This window comes from Echinops telfairi, unplaced genomic scaffold, assembly GCF_000313985.2.
Source record: "Echinops telfairi isolate 266 unplaced genomic scaffold, ASM31398v2 ScPeMD7_9;HRSCAF=40, whole genome shotgun sequence".
Lineage (NCBI taxonomy): Eukaryota > Metazoa > Chordata > Mammalia > Afrosoricida > Tenrecidae > Echinops > Echinops telfairi.
The window spans coordinates 29,090,616-29,110,145 of NW_022103906.1; the positions used below are offsets into that span (position 1 = coordinate 29,090,616).

General features: G+C 38.5%; 1 protein-coding gene across 3 annotated transcripts in view; it reads right to left on the reverse strand.

The window, feature by feature from the left end:
• HOOK3 (hook microtubule tethering protein 3) overlaps positions 1 to 19,530 on the reverse strand; it is a 124,824-nt gene that overhangs the window by 82,461 nt on the left and 22,833 nt on the right. For all 3 annotated transcript variants that reach the window (XM_004707566.2, XM_045286646.1, XM_045286647.1), the window contains 3 exons: positions 15,827 to 15,899; positions 12,067 to 12,117; positions 3,119 to 3,251 (listed from right to left, as the gene is read on the reverse strand). In XM_004707566.2, the coding sequence (XP_004707623.1) occupies positions 3,119 to 3,251; positions 12,067 to 12,117; positions 15,827 to 15,899 (257 nt within the window). The remainder of the gene's footprint in view (positions 1 to 3,118; positions 3,252 to 12,066; positions 12,118 to 15,826; positions 15,900 to 19,530) is intronic.

Consider the following 19,530-nt stretch of genomic DNA (forward strand, 5'->3'; position numbering starts at 1 on the left):
CGCTAACAGAATAGACACGAGGAGTCTGTGTGGCACAGGGTCCCAGGAGTGGCCACGCTAACAGAACAGACATGAAAGTAATCACTCTGACGTCAAGGAAATTGTGCTGAGTTATTTTCCATTCACTTTAAAATCAATGCATGTTCTTAAACATTTGATGTCTCTTAAATTTTCATCTGTGATAGTTTTCTAACCTTTGAGAGAAAGCTAATTAGCTATTTCTGTAATATACAAGTCACACAAAGGGGAAACTTATTTTTTTAATTTCAAAAAACTTTATCTTAATTTTCCATTTAGGATAATAGGTAAATAGTAATTTTGGATATGTTCTAATGGTTTATTTGCTGTAAAACATATATTTTGAGTAAGGAATTAGCAAAAGACAATCACCAGTCAGCGTGAAGTAAGATGCTACTCTGTAAAAAGCACCGACTGCACTGTGTGGCACCACAGCTGCTGTCAGACACCCTGAGCATACTGCATACAAGCCACCTAGCTCAGCGAGGCTACTCATCCTTACTCATGACGGGAAGGCTATTGTGACCTTTCAGAAGACTCTGTCTTCTTTCTGGTTACATTTAGAGGATATAGCACAGGGGCTCTAGTATTTTTGTTGTTTTCTTAGAAACAGAAAATTCTGTATTTTAAAATCTAAATGGCACAAGTCAACTAAAACTAGACTTGAAGCTATAGAATGCTAAAATTTTAAAGGAATAGGACTGGTGAGAGGCAAAAGAAAATCTTGGACCTGGGGCCAGTAACACCTGTCTTAGCCTCAAGGAAACCAAGCTATTATTAAACTTATCACTAGAACAAAGATAGCCATATGAAAAATTAATAAACATGTGTTTTTCAGTACCAGGGAGAGTGAAGAAAAAACCCTCTTCACTTGAAAAAAAAACCCCAAAAGAAAACTTATGTAAAACAAAACAATGTGTAGTCATCATTTAGCATAGCCCCAATCTGTCAATGTTCCCGCTTCATCGCTTTTTACTATCCCTCACTCCACTCCACTTACAGGGGTGCATTTTTTAAAGCCCTCAGAGGTAACCTAGGTCTTTTCTGGGTGTTTCCATTATTTATTCTTACCCCTATGCTCTTGTTTAGCTTCACTGGCACCAAGAATAGACGGGCTCCCGTTTTTAAGGAGCCCTTTCCATTATTACGAGTACCCAGTCACTGTGATGTTATAACTACGGGGTCACTGAGGACAGGAGACGCTGCTCTCTGCTCTAATCCCTAACAGAGTCCGTGAGCTCAATGAATATTTGTGAGATAAATCAACTGGGGCGGGGGGAAATTTAGTCATTAAGCTAAAAATACTCAGTTTACATAGGATGGATTTACACAGCATTTGTATGGAAACATATGATTTCTATGCCCATGGCAGTGACAATAAAAGAAATAGAAAAGCTACATGTGGATAACATGGTTATCTCTATTGTAAGGGTGGTCTTCAAGGAAACTCAACAAAACAAAAATTTACTGAATTAGATGGAATGGACATATAAAAGCAGTCTACTTTTTAAAACCTGTAACACAAACTTTAACTTTCTAACAACAGCCTTCCTTCAGTCTAAATTAGTGGTTTTACTAATGTACATATTCATAGAATATGTATAAATCATTAGATAAATACAATATATGGTTAACAGAAATTTAAAAAGTGGTAGTGGCCTGTAAATTCACAAAAGCATATATACAAGGTTGAACTAAATTAATAAAGTACAATATGTAAAAAAGTTTCATGTTTGCTAGTAATAACTAACATTTTATAAACATGTCAGAACTATACTAAATATTTTACATACATTACCTCATTTAGTTCCCACAATAATCTTATGAAGTCAGTGCTAACACCTGCATTTTACTAAGAAAACAAATCCTAGACATTTAGTGACTTGGTCAATATCCCAGATTTTATGACAGAACAGGATTGAACAAAGACTGGCTGGACACTGAAATCCACACTTTTAATCTTAAGAATGGAAATATTCCTAAATTGGCATTTTATTCCCTGAGTGAATAGGTTAATCAATAGTTTGATCGATATGCTACATTGGATTAATTCAGCTCTGGGAATTTAGAGTTGAGTATTTCTAGATTGTGAATACCAATGACAAAAGGAAAAGGAAAACAGTTCAAAATCACAGAGTTAGCAAAAAATTTCTCTAAAGCATTGAGATACAGACAAGCAAATCGTTCATTTATTTTATATGCATCTTTCCTTTTTTGTGTGTGATTATCAATCTCCAGATTACTTTTAATTTCAAAGTTTTCTTTGCAGATTGTGGGAATACAAAAAATCCTATTAGTTCTTTAAAAATGCATAATGAATTATAAATAAGTAAAGTGAAACATGAATTATAAATAAGTGGATACATGAACTATTCTTTTCTTTAAAACATGGCTAAGGCAACAACTAAAACGTAACTGTTAAAGCAGTCATTTCCTGAGAGAGTATCTTTCAGACTCAGGGAGACCCAATCCCAAATCCATTTTTAAGTTAAAGAGAGACTGGATTTGATGATACTCTTCCCTTCCTGTCTTTCCACAATGCAAACTTGTGTTTCCCTGTACAATAAGCCTTTTTAAAAGTCTAAGACATCTGTCTGTTATCTGTTACAGATGCAGTCAGTCAGGTCCAGATGTGGGGAAGGCAGTCTTAAATAGCCATTAAACCTCAGTGTAGCGCTGCTAATTTTTTTCAAATAGACAGATCTAATTGAATTAACAGTAAATTCCATTACATTCAGTACAGCTAAAATGCACTAAAAATAATCTACTCAAAGAATTATGTGATCTCTACAAAAACGAGGAGCACACATCATGACAATAAAATTTATTCTGGCTTTCAGAACTTCAGCCTGGAATAGATTATGAGCAAAGTCATAGAAAACTGCATTCTTTGTGCGTAGCCTTAAAAGATATAATTGTCCTGGTGACTAAAATATCAAGTATATACAGGGGCTTCAAGAATTTTGTGGGAAAATGGGATAAAAAGATAATGGCTTCCCCTCCCCCACAAACTTATGGAATTTCCTTGTATATGTTCTTTCCTTCTTTTTTTTATATTCTTAATTATTCTAAATGAATACACGAAATTCAAAGAAATTACCTTGCTTCTGTTCACAGTTCACAGCACAGCCTAAAATGAGTTGAAGCATCCTTCCAAGTTCTGCAGCATCAGAATGCTCCCCAATAAGGTTCACATCAGGAAGGATAAAGTCATTAATTTGCTGTCCTAAAATCTGAATGGAGATTAAAATTTAGAAAGTTTAAAATTGCATTTATGTTTGTTGTTGTTATTGTTAGGTGTCACGGAATCACTTCTGACCCATCGCAACCCTATGTACAACAGAGTAACCAACTGCCTGGTCCCACATTTAGATCAACAGATAAAACACTTGACAGATTTTAGTTTGTCAACACTGTCAAGGGCAGGGATGCTATCTCCATCTCACTCACTGTTTCTATGTCTATTTCTCATACCTACGTTATTGCCACTTTGCATCATAACAACTTACTACTTAGTACTGAGGAGTACTACTATGATCCCTCCTCTACGCAAGAAAAGACTGAATACTCTCTGGAGAATTAGAACCAGAAAGCTTCTGAACAAGGGGGCACCAGAAGCTAAGACTAAAGATAAGTTCACACACACACCACCCCCAACACTAACATTGCTCCTTGTCACCTTCACTCCATCTGAATCCCCAAATGCTGGCAGCAAGACATGTACATCAGAAGACGATTGGAGGATCCCCTGATGGGGAGATTGGCTTTAAAATAAATGACTTATATACAGTCAGAGTTATGCCTGATAGCCTTAGTGGAATTTAACCCTCAAAGAGGAATACCACAAAGAGTCCAATCAGCTTTTTATAGTGCTTTACATTTGAACACCAACAACCAACCAAAGATCAAGACATTAAAGAAAAACCTCTAACATGAAAACCAGATAAGATAAAACAAAGACATTCAGATGAAATCAAATAATACTGGATGTAAAATAAAAGTAATGTTAATCCTGTAACTGGCTACACAGACAGGTAGTAAAACAAGGGAGAAAACCAAAAAACAAACTCACTACCATTGGGTCAATTCGGACTCATGGCAACTCTATAGGGCAAGGAAGAATTGCTCCTGTGGGTTTCCAAGGCTGTAACTCATTACAGGTGTAGAAAACCTCATTTTGCTCCCAAGGGGAGCCTGGTAATTTCAAAGTGCTAACCTTGTGGTTAGCCAAGCAAAACATTACCCACTATGCCACCAGGATCCTTGGAGAAAAATAGTAAGGGGGTGATTATTAAAAAGATCAGAATAGTGTTTTGGCTTTTTTTCTAGGTAGGAAAGGAGAGGGGTTGTGATGAGGAACTTAAAGCATAGGTCTCCTGAGGTGGCAGCAATGTTTTAGTTCATGACTGGGTTGACATGATGAATTTCTTTTACAACTCTTAGGCTGTACACAAGTTACAAACTTTTCTGAATACATTTTTATTTCACTAAGATGCATTTGAATTGTGGTGCTGGAGAAGAACATTGAAAGTACCATGGACTGCTAAAAGGGCACACACATAAATAGGTCTTGGAAGAAGTACGGCCAAAGTGATCCTTAGAGGCAAGGATGGCAAGCCTGCATCTTACATATTTTGGACATTTTCTCAGGAGAGACCAATCCCTGGAGAAGGGCATGATGTTTGGTGGACTAGAGAGGCAGCAAAAAAGAGGAAGGCCCTTGAGTTAGTTAATTGTGCCAGCCTGGCTGATAATCACATGTGGTGCTGGTTGAAAGGCGGAGGGATAAATGGGTGGTGAAGCCTCACCTTTCTAGTTCTCGGGTCTCTTGCTTTGTGATGGTCGCACCAGGATGCAGCTGCCTTAGCAGTTCCCTGCTTCAGCTTGCAAGATTGACGTCCTACAAGACATCCCCAAGGAGAAGCTACATGGATCTATCCCGATGCAGCCCTGGGTGCTGGAGCAGCCATGTGGAGACCCCTGCCAGTGCTGAGATGCTTACACGTTCACTGACTCAGCTTTCCTCCTGCAGTCGGCATTATTGCCTCTGTTTTGTGAGGTGAAGGACTTTGTGGACTGGTGTTGGGTTAAAGGATTAATGTTGGACTTGTGGGCTTGGGCAGCATTGGGTTGGGATGTTTTCGTGATACACATTTTCTTTGTATAAAACTCTCTCTTATACATGAGTTGCTGTGGATTTGTTTCTCCAAAGTACCTAGACTAATACAGCCCTCAAGGAGGCAGACTGACAGCATGGCTGTAACAATGGGCTCAGACATAGGAACAATTTGAGATGGCGCAGCACTGGGCAGTGTCCTTCTGTTGTCCATAGTCGCTATGGTTGAAATGCACTCGATGGCACCTGACAGCAATATGAAAAACTGACGAGGGTTCTAGGAGAAAGACTGCTATTTCAGGTGGTCAAGGAAGGCCTGTTTGCTAAAGCAAAACTGGGTAGAGATCTGAAATGAGGATGTTAACCATCGTTATATGGGGGAGGGGGGGATAAATCAGGGAGAGATTAGTAGGGGGCAAAGTCTTAAGGTAAATGCACACTTGATGAATTCCAAGAACAGCCAAGGTCAGTATAGCTAGAGTGAAGGAGAGGTAGGAAATGAAGAGTTAGGGTTTGCAGGCAGGTCACTTCAGGTCCTTGTGAATCACTTTAAGGATGTGGATTTTATTCTAAATAATATGGAAAGCAAATTGAGTCGAGCACAGAGAAATATACTCCCAATGCATAATAAACTGGATTTTATTTTGTGTATTTGAAAAATAACCTTTAAAAGAATAAACAAGGTGGTGGCGCCCTGGTGGTGTAGTGGGTCACGAGTTGGATGGCTAACTGGAAAGCCAACAGTTCAAGCCCACCAGCCTCTCCAAGGGAGAAAGACGAGGCTGGCTACTTCTATAAAAATTTAGTGTCTCAGAAACCAAAAGGGGCAGCAATTCTGCTATATCTTACAGGGTCACTATGAGTCAGAACTGACTGGATGGCAGTAGGTTAGGTGGGTTTTACAAGGGTATTCACGAAAGTAGTTAACAGTGAGGCCTCCTGGGAAGCCAGCTGGGGTGGAAGGATAAATTGCTTTACACTGCTAATCTTTTTGCTGCTTTTTAGAACCAATCACCAATCCATGTCTTAGGAGTCAGGAAATGAATGAAATAAATTTTGCATAAAAGTAACAAACTCATTAATATTCTCAAAGATAAGAGAAATATTATATTCCTAGAGCAGGAATATATATGAAAGTTACATTCAGAAAACCATTCTCTAGAAAATTAAAAATGTTAGCAGAAATGTAAACTTCAATGAGCCAGCTGAAAGAAAGATGTATAATTATTTGGAAAGTAGAGAAAAAAGTAAGGATAACTAAAGAGGCTAGGAGGTTCAATAGCTGGGTGAGTGTTCTAAGAGATAGAGGGAAGATGTATACAACAATACAATAACGTTTCTTAAAATGAACATTCCGGTTATTCAGATTTTAAGTAAGTGCAAAGCACAATAAAGAAACAAAACAAAACAAACAAAAACACCTCACACCAAAGTACACCCCCATAGACACTGGAGATAAAAAGATCCTACCTAAATGTGTCCAGAAAATGAGCAAGTTACTAAAAAGAGATTGGCAACCCAAATGACAGATTTTCAACAGCAGCACGGGACACTAGAAAGCAATGAAGTAATATTTTCAAAATACTGAAGAGAGAAAAAATATTATCAAACATGCAAGGCCTACACAATTTACCTATCATGCTCCCTTTCTCAAGATGCCACCGAAAATGTGGACCAACAATATAAAGAAACTACTGAAGAGAATTTCATCGGATTCAGCAAATGGAAAACAAACTAGGAGACACATAGAAGTTCCCACAATGAAGGAGAAAGGAAGTGTGAGCATATGAGTTTATTCAAACAAGAACTCTACTGCCATGTTGTTTGCAAACTATAAAAGGACCAGGGTGCGACATACAAGATGAATGAGTACAAGCACAAAGAAGCCCATTACAAATTGTAGTAGGTGTTAAGAAGGAAGAGACCATGAGCTACAAGAGGGAATAAATAAGGAGACTGATAACAAATCATATAGTATGGCCCACTGATTATTTAATGCTCTAATCACTTGTGTTAGTCTGGGTACATTAGAGAAACAAATCTACAGAAACTCATATGTATAAGAGATTTATTCAAAGGGTTAAGTGCACATCAAGAAAACATCCCAACCCAGTGCTACCCAAGCCCACAAGTTCAACATTAGCCCATATATCCGACACCAATCCACAAAGCCCTCCTCCATCTCACAAAGCAAACCGAATGATGCCGACTTCAGAAGAAAAGCCTAGTCGGTGAACCTGTAAGCATCTCAGTGCTGGCAGGGGTCTCCACACAGCTGCTCCAGCACCCAGGGCTGCACTGAGGTAGGTCCATGTGGCTTCTCCTCAGGGATGTCTTGCTGGAAGTGAGCCTTGCTAGCTGAAGCAGGGAACTGGCTAAGGCAGCTGGACCCTGGTCCAACCATCACAAAGCAGGAGACCCGAGAACTAGAAAGGCGAGGCTCAATGAGCCACTTATCTCTCCACCCTTCAATTAACCCCACGTGTTTATCTGCCAGGTTGGCACAATAAAATTTATCTCATCACTTAATCATCAATTACACACTCAACCTCTTTCCTATAATCATTACGAGTAATTACAAGTATAAATTGTTTTTTTAAGAGAGCATATGGGAAATTTCAAACACATTAAATTATGCTCTGAAGCGGAATTTTCCCTTTGTTGAGCACTATCTATGGGGCTGTGGATAGGAGTTGTGCAGTCACCCCGCCTCATGGTGACCCAGTGTACAACAGAATGCAAAGCTGTCTGGTCCTGCATCATCCTCACAATTGTTATATTTGTTATATCCCAATTGATAGATTGTTGCAGCCACTGAGTCAATCTATTTCTTTCAGGGTCTTTCTCTTTTGCAAGGACCCTCTACTATAGCAAGATGTCCTTTTACAGGCCTGGTCTCTTCTGACATGTTTAAAACTACATGAGGTAAAGTCTCACCATGCTGGCTTTTAAGGAGCATTCTGACTGTACTTCTTGCAAGACGGTAGATTTGTTTGTTGCTCTGGGTGTCCAGGGTACTTTCATTATTCTTCACCAACACCATCATTCATATACATCAATTCTTCCTCCGTCTTCCTCATTCACTGTCTAACTTTTGCATGCAGACGAGCCATTGAAAATACCATGGCTTTGGTCCACTGACTTTGTGGCGGTGTTTTCGCTCTGCTTGTTTTTAGGTCAGGTGCACCTTAGTCCTCAAAGTTACATCTTTGATCTTCAGCACCTCAGAGAGGCCTTTTGTAGCAGGTAAGACTGTCTGATTTCTTGACTGCTGCTTCCATAAGCAGTGACTGCCCAGTTGTGAGGATTTTTGTTTTCCTTGGAAGAAGTATAATCCATACTGAAGGCTGTAGCCTTTGATCTTCTCAGCAAGTGCTTCACACTCTCTTTGCTTTCAGTAAGCAAGGCTATATCATCTGCATATTGCAGGTTGTTAATGAGCCTTCCTCCAATCCTTAGGTCACATTCTCTTTCATATAGTCTAGCTTCTCCGATTATGAGCTCAACATACAGACTGAGTTTAAGTGTGGTGAAAGGACCCAACCTTTACACACACCTCTCCTGATTCTAAAACATGAAATACCATATATACTCGAGTATAAGCCAAGGCACCTAATTTTACCACAAGACTGCATTGAAAATGGCTTATATATGAGTATATACAGTAATATCCCTTTGTTCTGTTCAAATAATTGACTCCTGGTGTAAGAATGGGTGCCACATGAGCGCAATGAACTGTTCTGGGACTCCCATTCTTCCCAATGCTATCTGTTGTTTGTTACAATCCACACAGCTGAATGCCTTTGTATAGTCAGTAAGACTCAAGTAATACACTTTTCTAGTATTCTCTGCTTCAGTTAAGGTCCACCTGACATCAGCAATGACAACTCTAGTTTACCAGCATGGACTACATAATGCTAATTTGTGCCACAGGGTTACACTGGTAGGCCTAAATCCATGAGACTGCCATGGAAAACGTCAGGTAGGTGAGATAGGGGCAGGCAGGAGAAAGAAGACAACAAAAATGAAACACACACACAAACATTTGTATCTCAGTTTCTTATCTGTAAGATGTGGTTAACAGGATTGACTTCATATGGTTAGAGGTAATACCAAGCTGAATATAATAAGACTCATGACAGCTACTGCCACCAAGCCAATTCCAACTCATAGGGAGCCTATCTAGGGATTCCTACACTGGAAATCTTTACCAGAGCAGACAGCCTCATCTTTCTCCCACTGAGCAGCTGGTGGCCTTGAAACAGCCACTTTACAGTGAACAGTCCAATGCTCACTCAATAGCTCCACCAGGACTCCAGTGACTCATGATGACAACACTCCAAAAAGCAGTTCTGAAATATTATCTTTATTACCACGTATTTTCTATTCCTTTTTTATTGTAGTCTTTCAGGGAGTTACCATTTATCCTTTACAAAATGAACATGATGCTTACAAAAACAATAATCACATCTTCTAAACCTGATAGATCTACTAATATTCACATTTATACATTTCAAGTTTCACATTTTTCTCTTCTTATCTGAAATTATTACACAGTAAAACTACGAAAGCTATCACCCTGTCCCAGGAGGAAAACGCAAACGTTTCCCATTACTAAATAAAGTGACAGAATAGTGACTGTACTGCGTCAAAGGAAGAATATTTGCAAGGCTCTGCAAAATGAAACAATCTTCAGCCTGGTTCTCAGAGGTCTCACTGTGCTTATGTGATATGACAGGAAATTTCAGAGTGCCTACTGTATGGCAGCACTGTGCTTAGGAGGGATGTACCAGTAATTACAACAGGTCTGGCCCTAGCTTCGTTTCATGGCTTGTGTTAGTTACATAACCTAGTGCAGGGGTCCTCAAACTTTTTAAACAGGGAGCCAGTTCACTGTCCCTCAGACCATTAGAGGGCCAGACTGTAGTTTAAAAAAAAAAATCTAAGAACAAATTTCTATGCACACTGGACGAGTTGGCTGCTAAGCAGGGCAGGCAGCGGCGGCAAAAACACCCGGCAGGCCGGATAAATGTCCTTGGTGGGCCGCATGTGGCTCTCAGGCCATAGTTTGAGGACCCCTGATCTAGTATCAATTTGACAATTAAGGGTGTAGGGGTGGAGGCTAGCCTGTCAATCAGGATATAGCTAATGAGGCCTGTGTGGGCATGGCCTTTTCCCGAGGATTCTGGGAACTCCTGTATTTCCTCCTTGGAGGTGGGAAACACTCTCTCTCTAGGCTCACTCCCTGCGACACATCCCCGAGGAGAAAGCACACAAAGAGAGGCTGATGGAGTCAGACCTCTGGAGCTGCAGGAACCACATGGACAGCCCTGCCAGAGCTGAGATGCTTACAACGCCACTGGATCCACAAGACTTCCCACCCACTGGCCTGTGATCTTCCAGCATCTGGCATCATTGCATGCGTTTCCAGAGTCTGAAGAGGACTTTCTAAATTGGTATTGCACATATGGGCTAATATTGGACTTATGGACTTGATCTGGACTGGGCTGGGATGTTTTCTCAATATTCAATGCTCTTGTATAATAAAGCTCTTTCCTACACACATGAGTGTTCCTGGATTTGTTTCTCTAGCCTACCCAGACTAACACATGGCTCTAATAATATAATAAATCAACAAGTAAAAACACTGATGCTGTGACTAGACTTTAAGAGAACAAGCGGGGTGATGTGACAGAAAATGGGGATGGGAATGAAAATACTGCACCTGAGTCAGCATGTGCTAAGGGCAAAGCTCTCCACATTGGTAGGCGTGATCTGAAAGATAAGCCTAACAAGAAGTGAGGGAAGGCTAGTCTATACATGAGAGCTGCAAGCGTAAAGGCCCCAAGGAAGAAAAGCTCTTGGCATGTTTGATAAAGAGAAGGAAAATGAGCACGGCCAGTGTTATGGATGAGGGGGACATGAGTGGATGAGGAGATAAGAGGGATTAGGTAGTACATTCCGGGTCACGAAACGGGATGCGGACTGGATTTTCATTGGGACACCAATGAAGACTTAAAGGAGAACAGTGACAGGATCTGATTTGCCTTTTTAAAACGTCAGTCTGGCTTTTAAGTAGGGAACAGGTTTCAGAGGCACGGGGTGGACTCGGGTTCCGCAGTCTGACTGCCTAAATAACCTAAGCAAGAACTGATGATGGTTTAGTCTAGGGAGCTGGTGACACAGATAGAGAAACCTGTAATTCTAGAGGCTTGCCCAGTAGGTTTCACTGATAATATCAAAAGAAGGATGGTGTGCAAACAGATTTCTAGGTTTTGAGCCTGAGTTGCTGGGTGCACGGTCCACTTACTGAGATGAGCACAAGTGTGAGTAAAATGTAGGCAAGGCTGCACATTTCATGTGGGGAAAACATTTAAGAGTCCCTGGGAGATGAATGGTGGGCAGAGGAATGGCAGGGAGGCTGAAAGGGAGGAAATGTATGAGGCAGTATTCTCAGAGAGTAGGAAGGAAATTAGGGAAACAATGTAGTTTCCCAGGCAGTATCGTGTCCATTTTACATCTGAGACCACGAAATTAAAAGTGAAACTAGCTAGATCCCTTGCTTGTTTATTTTTCTTTCCCTAGCTGCGTCTGACTGCACTGAGGTGGACTCAGAGGAGCTGAGTCCGCACGAGGCTGGGACTCTGACAAGGAATAACATGGAGGCAGGCGAGGAGCTAATGAGAATGATGAACTATAGAACTAAGGAATGGCTGAGAGAAATGGCACAAAAGACTGTAAAATTCAACATAAATTAGTAATCATCTACAAACTATTCACAGTGAAAGCGATTTTGAACCAAGATCTTACAAAATATATCATAGACAAAGTGATTATGATTTTGATGGCAGATGCTTATTAATTTGGAACTGTTATAAAATTAAACTAAACTAGTGTGATATTTTAATATAGAATGAAAAAAAAGACATTACCTCATGATTGTAATCCAAGATTCCTTTTAAAATTTTCTTTAAGTTGCTTATCTGTTTAAAGAGAAAGAAGGCAACTAGATAAAAGGCACGTGCAGATCAAAGTGTATTTTAACATTCACATTTTCTGAGTCAGCCAATCATTCACGCTAATCACAATAGACTTAAAAAATAAAAAATAAATATATTTGAATCACCATCATCAAAACAAAGTACTGTACTTTTTTTCAAACAATGCATTCACATATATAATACCTGCTATGCATGCTTACCAAAGTAGTTTGCCTGTGGTGGGAGCTGTGTGCTGACAAAAATGTACACTGAATGTTAATTTGCACAAAAATGCAGTACTGGCTTAAGGTATTTGATACTAACATTTATAAAACAAATTACACTTTCTGTTATGCAAAACTTTCAACATTATGACTACATTAACAAAAATGGGAGTAAATGGAATGTGAATTAACAGTAAGACTAAATTATTCAGATGTTCTGCAAGTAAAGAAAAGGAAGAATGTCATCATTAATGAAGATTTCAGTTCACTGCTGCTGCCCCTAGAAAAGTAGAGTTGCATTTTACAATGAGATTAAAATTATAAAGCCAAAGAACTAAACATAAATCATGGTCAAAATTACCCAAGGAAGCTCTTCAAACCACCCACAAACTAATCATCAAGATTCTCCATGGCCAGAATGTCATTCTGTAGTTCGTATCAAACATTATTGGTGAGTGGGCTTCAAAAAGTTCATGGGGAAGGGGGAAAAAAATCCACTTTTTAAACTTCACTATTTGAAGCTTCCTTGTATTTAAGAGCCATTAGGTTAGAAACATTGTTGTATCTTGAAAACCTGGAATAACACTCAGCAGCGCATGGTGTGTGTTCTAGAAGCACCAACTGAGAAATAAGGCAGTCTGAGGCAACAACACACTGATGCCTCCCAACATACTCCCTCCACAACAGAACCACGGAATGCATCAGGACGCCTTCACTAGCGCTCCAAACGGTCAACGCTCTCCCTGCTGTGCATCAACTCATGCGGTTGGATTTGTGTTTAACTTAATAGGTACAGTATGATTCTGTTGACCATTCTACCCAGACTTCTCTGGCTAGTGTGAGCAAGTTAAAGCTGTCTTAGAACAGAAGACTGTAGACGGTTTTATTTGTGGCTATCAAATAAAATAGGCTAAATCATAAGTGTAATTTAGTGAATAATCAAAGATACAATCATTTTTAAGACAGAATGCAACTTAAAAACTAGCTTATTTATAAATATATACATAGAACTTCTCAGAATGTTAACATGTCTTTACTTTTGAAACTATTGGGACATGGAAAATATATAATTTATAATTTTTAGCCTCAGATTTTTTTCCCTTAACATTTGAAATTAAAATATCATAAAAATCAGTGCTCATTTAAAATAACTAGATCATCATCCCTCACAAAAAGTTATATATTAATGACATTTTTAATAAGAAGAAATGTGATCAGGTAAAAGAACTGCGGAACAAGAGTACAAATCAGAACTGAAAAATGTTACTAACATTAAGAGTATGATAAACTTTTCTTCTCTTGTTCTTATTACTATCACTGCCATAAGTCTTCACATGACATGAAGACAATGTGTATGCATTTGTGTGTGTGTGTGTGTGTGTGTGTGAAGGGAGTGAATGTAATTGTTTCGGTAAAAGCAGCAAGCAAATACAAATGATGACTAGTAGATCATTTTAAGCATATGCTATGACTTTATAAGGTAAGTATTTTAAGTACCTAAACTTGAAAGACGGATATTAGAACAGCACCAGCAGACAGTTCCCAGTCATACTGTGCTAGTAAAAAAGTAGGAAATAGATTTTGGCAGATCCAATACTAAGCAATCAATAGGCACTTTTCTTTAATAGATGTTATGTGGGGAAACCCACGTATTTACTCAATTGCATTTCTGCGTACACATCAGCCTATACACAAATGAAATGCCTCCAGGATTTTCTGAACTAATGGCGTGTCCATTATTGGGCAGTAACAAGCAATGTCACAATATCATAAGCATGAAGGACAAATTAGGGTTGCCAGAGATGACAGATGAGGAGTGGAATGGATGTAACTACACAGGCAACACCACAAAACCTCGAGGTGCTGGAATAATTCTGAATCTTGACCATGGTGGGGAACAACTATACATTTAATACAACTACACAGAACTCTGTACACACAAATGAATTGTGTGTAAAGGTGAGATCTGGGCCAACTCTGTGGATTGTACTCATGTTAAGTCCCTTGTTTTGATACTGTATCAGAGTCATATGAGATGCTACCACTGGAGACACTGGTGACAGGTACATGAAATCTCTCTGTACATTAAAAAAAATTTTTTTTACAATTTCCTGGGTATTGACAATCATTTCAAATTATAAAATTAAAAAAAATTTAGTGGATACCAACTAATATTTTCCAAAACAAAATTTAAAACATCCCTGTATAAAGCAGCAGTTCTCAACCTGTGGGTCGTGACCCCTTTGGGGGGGTCAAACGACCCTTTCACAGGGGTCGCCCAATTCATAACAGTAACAAAATTACAGTTATGAAGTAGTAACAAGATTAATTTTATGATTGGGGGGTCACCACAACATGAGGAACTGTATTAAAGGGCCGCGGCATTAGGAAGGTTGAGAACCACTGGTATAAAGTAAGGGTAAAAACTTGTTTCAACTACATATACATTTAAGTGGGTGGCAGATTGTAATGAAAATTGTATTTCTTATTGTGGGATTTTTGGCCCAGAGCAGCTTGAGAAATACTATTAATATTACTAGAAAGGAAATAAAAATGTTTTACTCTTATACAATATCAAAGGCATATGTCTGACTTGAAGTTAAAATTTTGAAAATAGATCCCCCCTATGTTGCAGGCTGGACCTGATCTGGTTTCCAAATTTTTCTGTATTTTTGGTTTAGGTTTTGTTTGTTCATATTTAGGTGTATATCAGAGGTGTTATGTCATTGGAGGCCACCCTCTGGAAGCTGTTATATGCTTTTCTGGTTTTGGGTATATGAAACCCAGGACTGATGAACCTACAGGGGCAGCAAGTAGAATATGGGGTTCTGAGTACAAGAGTGGTGGGGGTATGGTGTCAAAGGGAGATAATGTCAAGGAGTCCATGTAGAAAAAGAATGTGGTAGCAGTTGTATAATTCTACTTGATAATATTGAAATATGGAATGATATATGTATTAAATCCAAATAAATAAAAGGTTCATCAAAAGAGAAAAAAATCTTCACTCTATGAGGGTTTTATATAAAGATCAGTATGGTTTTTATTATTAACAACATGAGTTAACTAATGCATCCATGTGCCATGCACTATTCTAAGTGCTTTATATATATTAACTCACTTACTTCTGTGAGGTAAATCCTATTATAACCTTCATTATGCAGATAGGAGTGCTGAGACCCAGGAAGGTTAAACAACTTTTCCAAGGACAGTCCACGGCCACAGGCACTCTGGCTCTAGTGTCCATGCACTTCACTACAACACTGACTTACAGTATTTCTTGGTGAGAAACTTTAGGTTAACCTCAATTTTCAATTCTACACTATTTCACTACATGCTGCTTAAGTTTCTAAAGCTAACTGGTCAGGAGGCTGAAAATCAGCAGGCATTATTCACATTACTATTACATTATTATTATTATTACATTATAACACATTATTATTATTACAAATGTGTAAGGAGGATCAGTTGGAAAAAATAAAAAGAAATACCTTTAGTCTCCAATTATCTCCCACTTCCGTTTTGATTCTGTTTAGCCAATTCTCATCAAAATATACAGGATCTCTGCAAGTAAGCAAAAAGTAGTATAGTAAGGATCATATCGTTATGAACAAAAACAGAAATTAAAAATTAAAACCCATCCCATATCTTCACTTAATGCAAACACAAAAATGCATTTGCCACATATCACCTACTACATAACTCAATGCATGAGACCAGATTGCAGGTACAAGTCACCTCTAAAATTAGCTTATTAGTACATTAAAAAAAATCTATCAAAAAACAAATAAAAGGTGAAAAATGATAACATACAATGAGTACATTTTTATTTTCAAATAGAAGTTTATTCTCCTCTTTTTTAAAATCATTTTATTGGGGGCTCATACAACTCTTATCACAATCCATACATACATCAATTGTGTAAAGCACATTTGTACATTCATTGCCCTCATTATTCTCAAAACATATGCTCTCCACCTAAGCCCCTGGCATCAGCTCATTTTCCCCCTCCCTCTCTGCTCCCCCTAATGAGTACATTTTAAAAACATAGTTCAGCATACTAATAAGGGATTACTATATTACAGATACACTATATATAAAATGATGAAATATTAATTAGTTTAGAGAGGTCAAAACAGTATACTAAGAAGGCTGGAATGAGCTTTTTAGTTAATGTTTCAGTGACCTCCATCATGCATTATTTAAAAAGTCACCAGTAGTGTCATGAATATTTCACCTAACATCAACTGAAAATCTATTTTCTAAGTTGCAGTACAAGGTATTAAACAAAGTTGGACACCCTTTTCGCCTGCAGAACTGTCTTAATACTGGTGTACAAAACCCCACTGAAACATAAATACAACCTAGATACCTCCTGTACTTCTTTTTCTTACTCATACTTCTGTGGACTATTTAAAAGGAAAACTTTAAGTCTAATACAACCCTCATTTTAAAGATTTTGAAACTTTTTTTCTAAGAAATTATTTGTCTAATACTACAACACCTATACCTGTCATTCTCTAGCAATTTCCAAGTCCAAAAAGTTTTCTCTAACACCACAACTATTTCTATTTGCCCCAAACCAGGAAATGGAAATAAGGGGAAAAAATCACACATACACACACACACTCTCTCTCTCTCTCTCTCACACACACACACACACACACACACAGAGAGAGAGAGAGAGAGAGAGAGAACACGAGCTTCAGGGAAAAAATTCATAATCTCTTAATTCCATTTTTCCATGAAAAACTTGAAACCCCCTCATATATTATTATTGTTAGGTGCCAACTAAGTTCTCACTCATAGTGAGCCCATGTATTTCAGAAGGAAACACTGCCCATTCCTGTATGATTGATTCTCACAGTAACGGCTACGCCCATTATTGCAGTACGATGTCAATCCACGTCAGTGAGGGTCTTCTGTCCTGCTGTCCCTCTAAGACAAAAGCTCCTTATCAGACACAGGATGGGCAAACATTTCCTCCCATTGTGTCAGCTGTCTTTCCCCTTTCTTGATGGCAGTACAAAGGTGTTTTTAAATTTTGAAAAAGTCCAATTGATATATTTTATTTCATTTATCACATGGGCTTTTGGTGTATCAAAGACATGTTTGCTTATCCAAGGTCATGAAGACTTATGTCTCTTTTCTTCTAAGAGTTTTACAACTTTAGCTTTTACACTGAAGCCTGTGCACGGTCCAGAAGGGATCTAACTGTTCTTTTGCATGTGGATATTCATACTCATCTACCTTTATTTTAAACTTAACCTAATATGTTAGTCAAAGTTCTTTTGCTATTAAGAAACAGATTGATTTGAGCAAGATTATACACAAAAAGGTTACACTGGTATCACACTGAGATATTGTGAAGTAGAGAAAATCTGGGTCTCACGAAGTATGTGAACAAGAATCTAGAAAGCTGTCAGGAGTCCAAACAGTACTCTCTTTCTGACTTTCATCTTTGTTTCTTTTCTCCACTAACACCACTTTTTCCCTGCAGACCAACTTTTTATTTTTCCATAAACAATGACAAAGACCTTCTAAATTTTCATCACACCGGTTGTGGGACCAGCTATCTGTTGGTCCCAAATACAAATCCCCAGATCATAGCAATGATCCAGGTACTGTCTGTTTTCATCCCTTGTCTAATTACATAGGGCCACAAGAGCGGCATCTGCAAACAGGACACCCGCAATTTCTGGAGGAAGAAGCGCCACACTGGGCAGGAGAAGAGTGAGGTCTCAGAGAATGGGACTGTCACAAACTGCACAAACATCCCCCAATGTCTCCTATTTTCCTACAACTGTTTGTTTAAAAAAAAAAAAAAAAAAGGTAATGGAAAGTAAATGAACTGGAAGCAAATCCTACTGAAATACTTCCAAATTATAAAAATGAATTTAGAGGTTAAAAAATAGTCAAGGTCTTTGGATATTTAATCTAAAAGGCATCATCACTGACAGTGAAAGATTAAGCTTTCTCACCCCAAAAGCCTCACCACAAACTTCAAGACAACCTGTGAATTTGGGGCTCTGTGGCTGATAATTACCCGAACTTGCTAAAAACCACGCCAAACTAGCTACCACTGAGCTGCCTCGCCTTACAGGACCGCATGTGTTTCAGAGGAGAACTGGGTTGTGCACCTGCTCAATGCTGTGATCTTTCAGAAGCAGGCTGTGTGCCTTTCCTCTTAGGTGTCTTCCAGTGGGTCTGACTCACCCACCTTTGGTTGGAGTCAAGCTCTGCAGTGAGTTCCCAGCGAGCAGTAATTCAGGGTCACACTGCTAAAACAGACTTACGTTTTACAAGAAAGCCCTTAATTTATTTATTTTTTAAAAAAACTTTGAAATGGCTATGAAATTATATATGCCAAGAATTCCAAGATTATGAGATACTTTACTTGCAATTTAGAACTACACATCATATGAATATAAGACCTTAGAGAAGTCTTGATCAAATGTTTAAAATCAGGCATTACAAACAGTTTTCCAATTCTCATCAGTGATATGCTAGGCACTGAAATGGGCCCTCTCAAGTCACAAAATGTAACAGGAAGTTATTCCTATGCTTGTAACATAGTTAAGAATCAATAAACTCAAAAAGCAAGTAATTTTCCTGAATTTATTTATAGAGTAAGTGAGAGTTGGTAGTACATTTTTATTACAGCAGACCATAGAGTTCAACTCCTAACTGGTTATCAGTAAAACACTAAAGTCCTATGGGTAATTACGTAGATCCTTTATACCTGTAAACTAGGACATAAGAAGAAAACAACAATCACTGTTCATGACGTTCTCACCAATGCCTCACATCTAGCACAGAGCAAGTGCTCTCTCCATATTTGTAGAGTGAACTGCAACATTTGAAAAGTGATGCATTTTGACTTAAGAAACTTGTCATCTACTACTTAGGCAGAACATACCAGTAGCAGCAGAATCTACTCTTCTCAAATCCAATCTATTGCTAATAATAAACTTTGACTTAATCTATAGGCAAATGACCACAACTTCTGTAGTTTACAAATTTCAGCAGTGCTCTCTAAGTGGCCTTTAGTTAATGTTCTCAGCCTTGGATCAAGGAATATAACATTTCTTTACAATCTTAATAGATTATGGGCCTGCAGTGATATGCGAAGACCAAGTGGTAATCTCGCTAGGGCATTCTTCCTGAGTAAGAGGCTATTTTTAGCACCTGACTA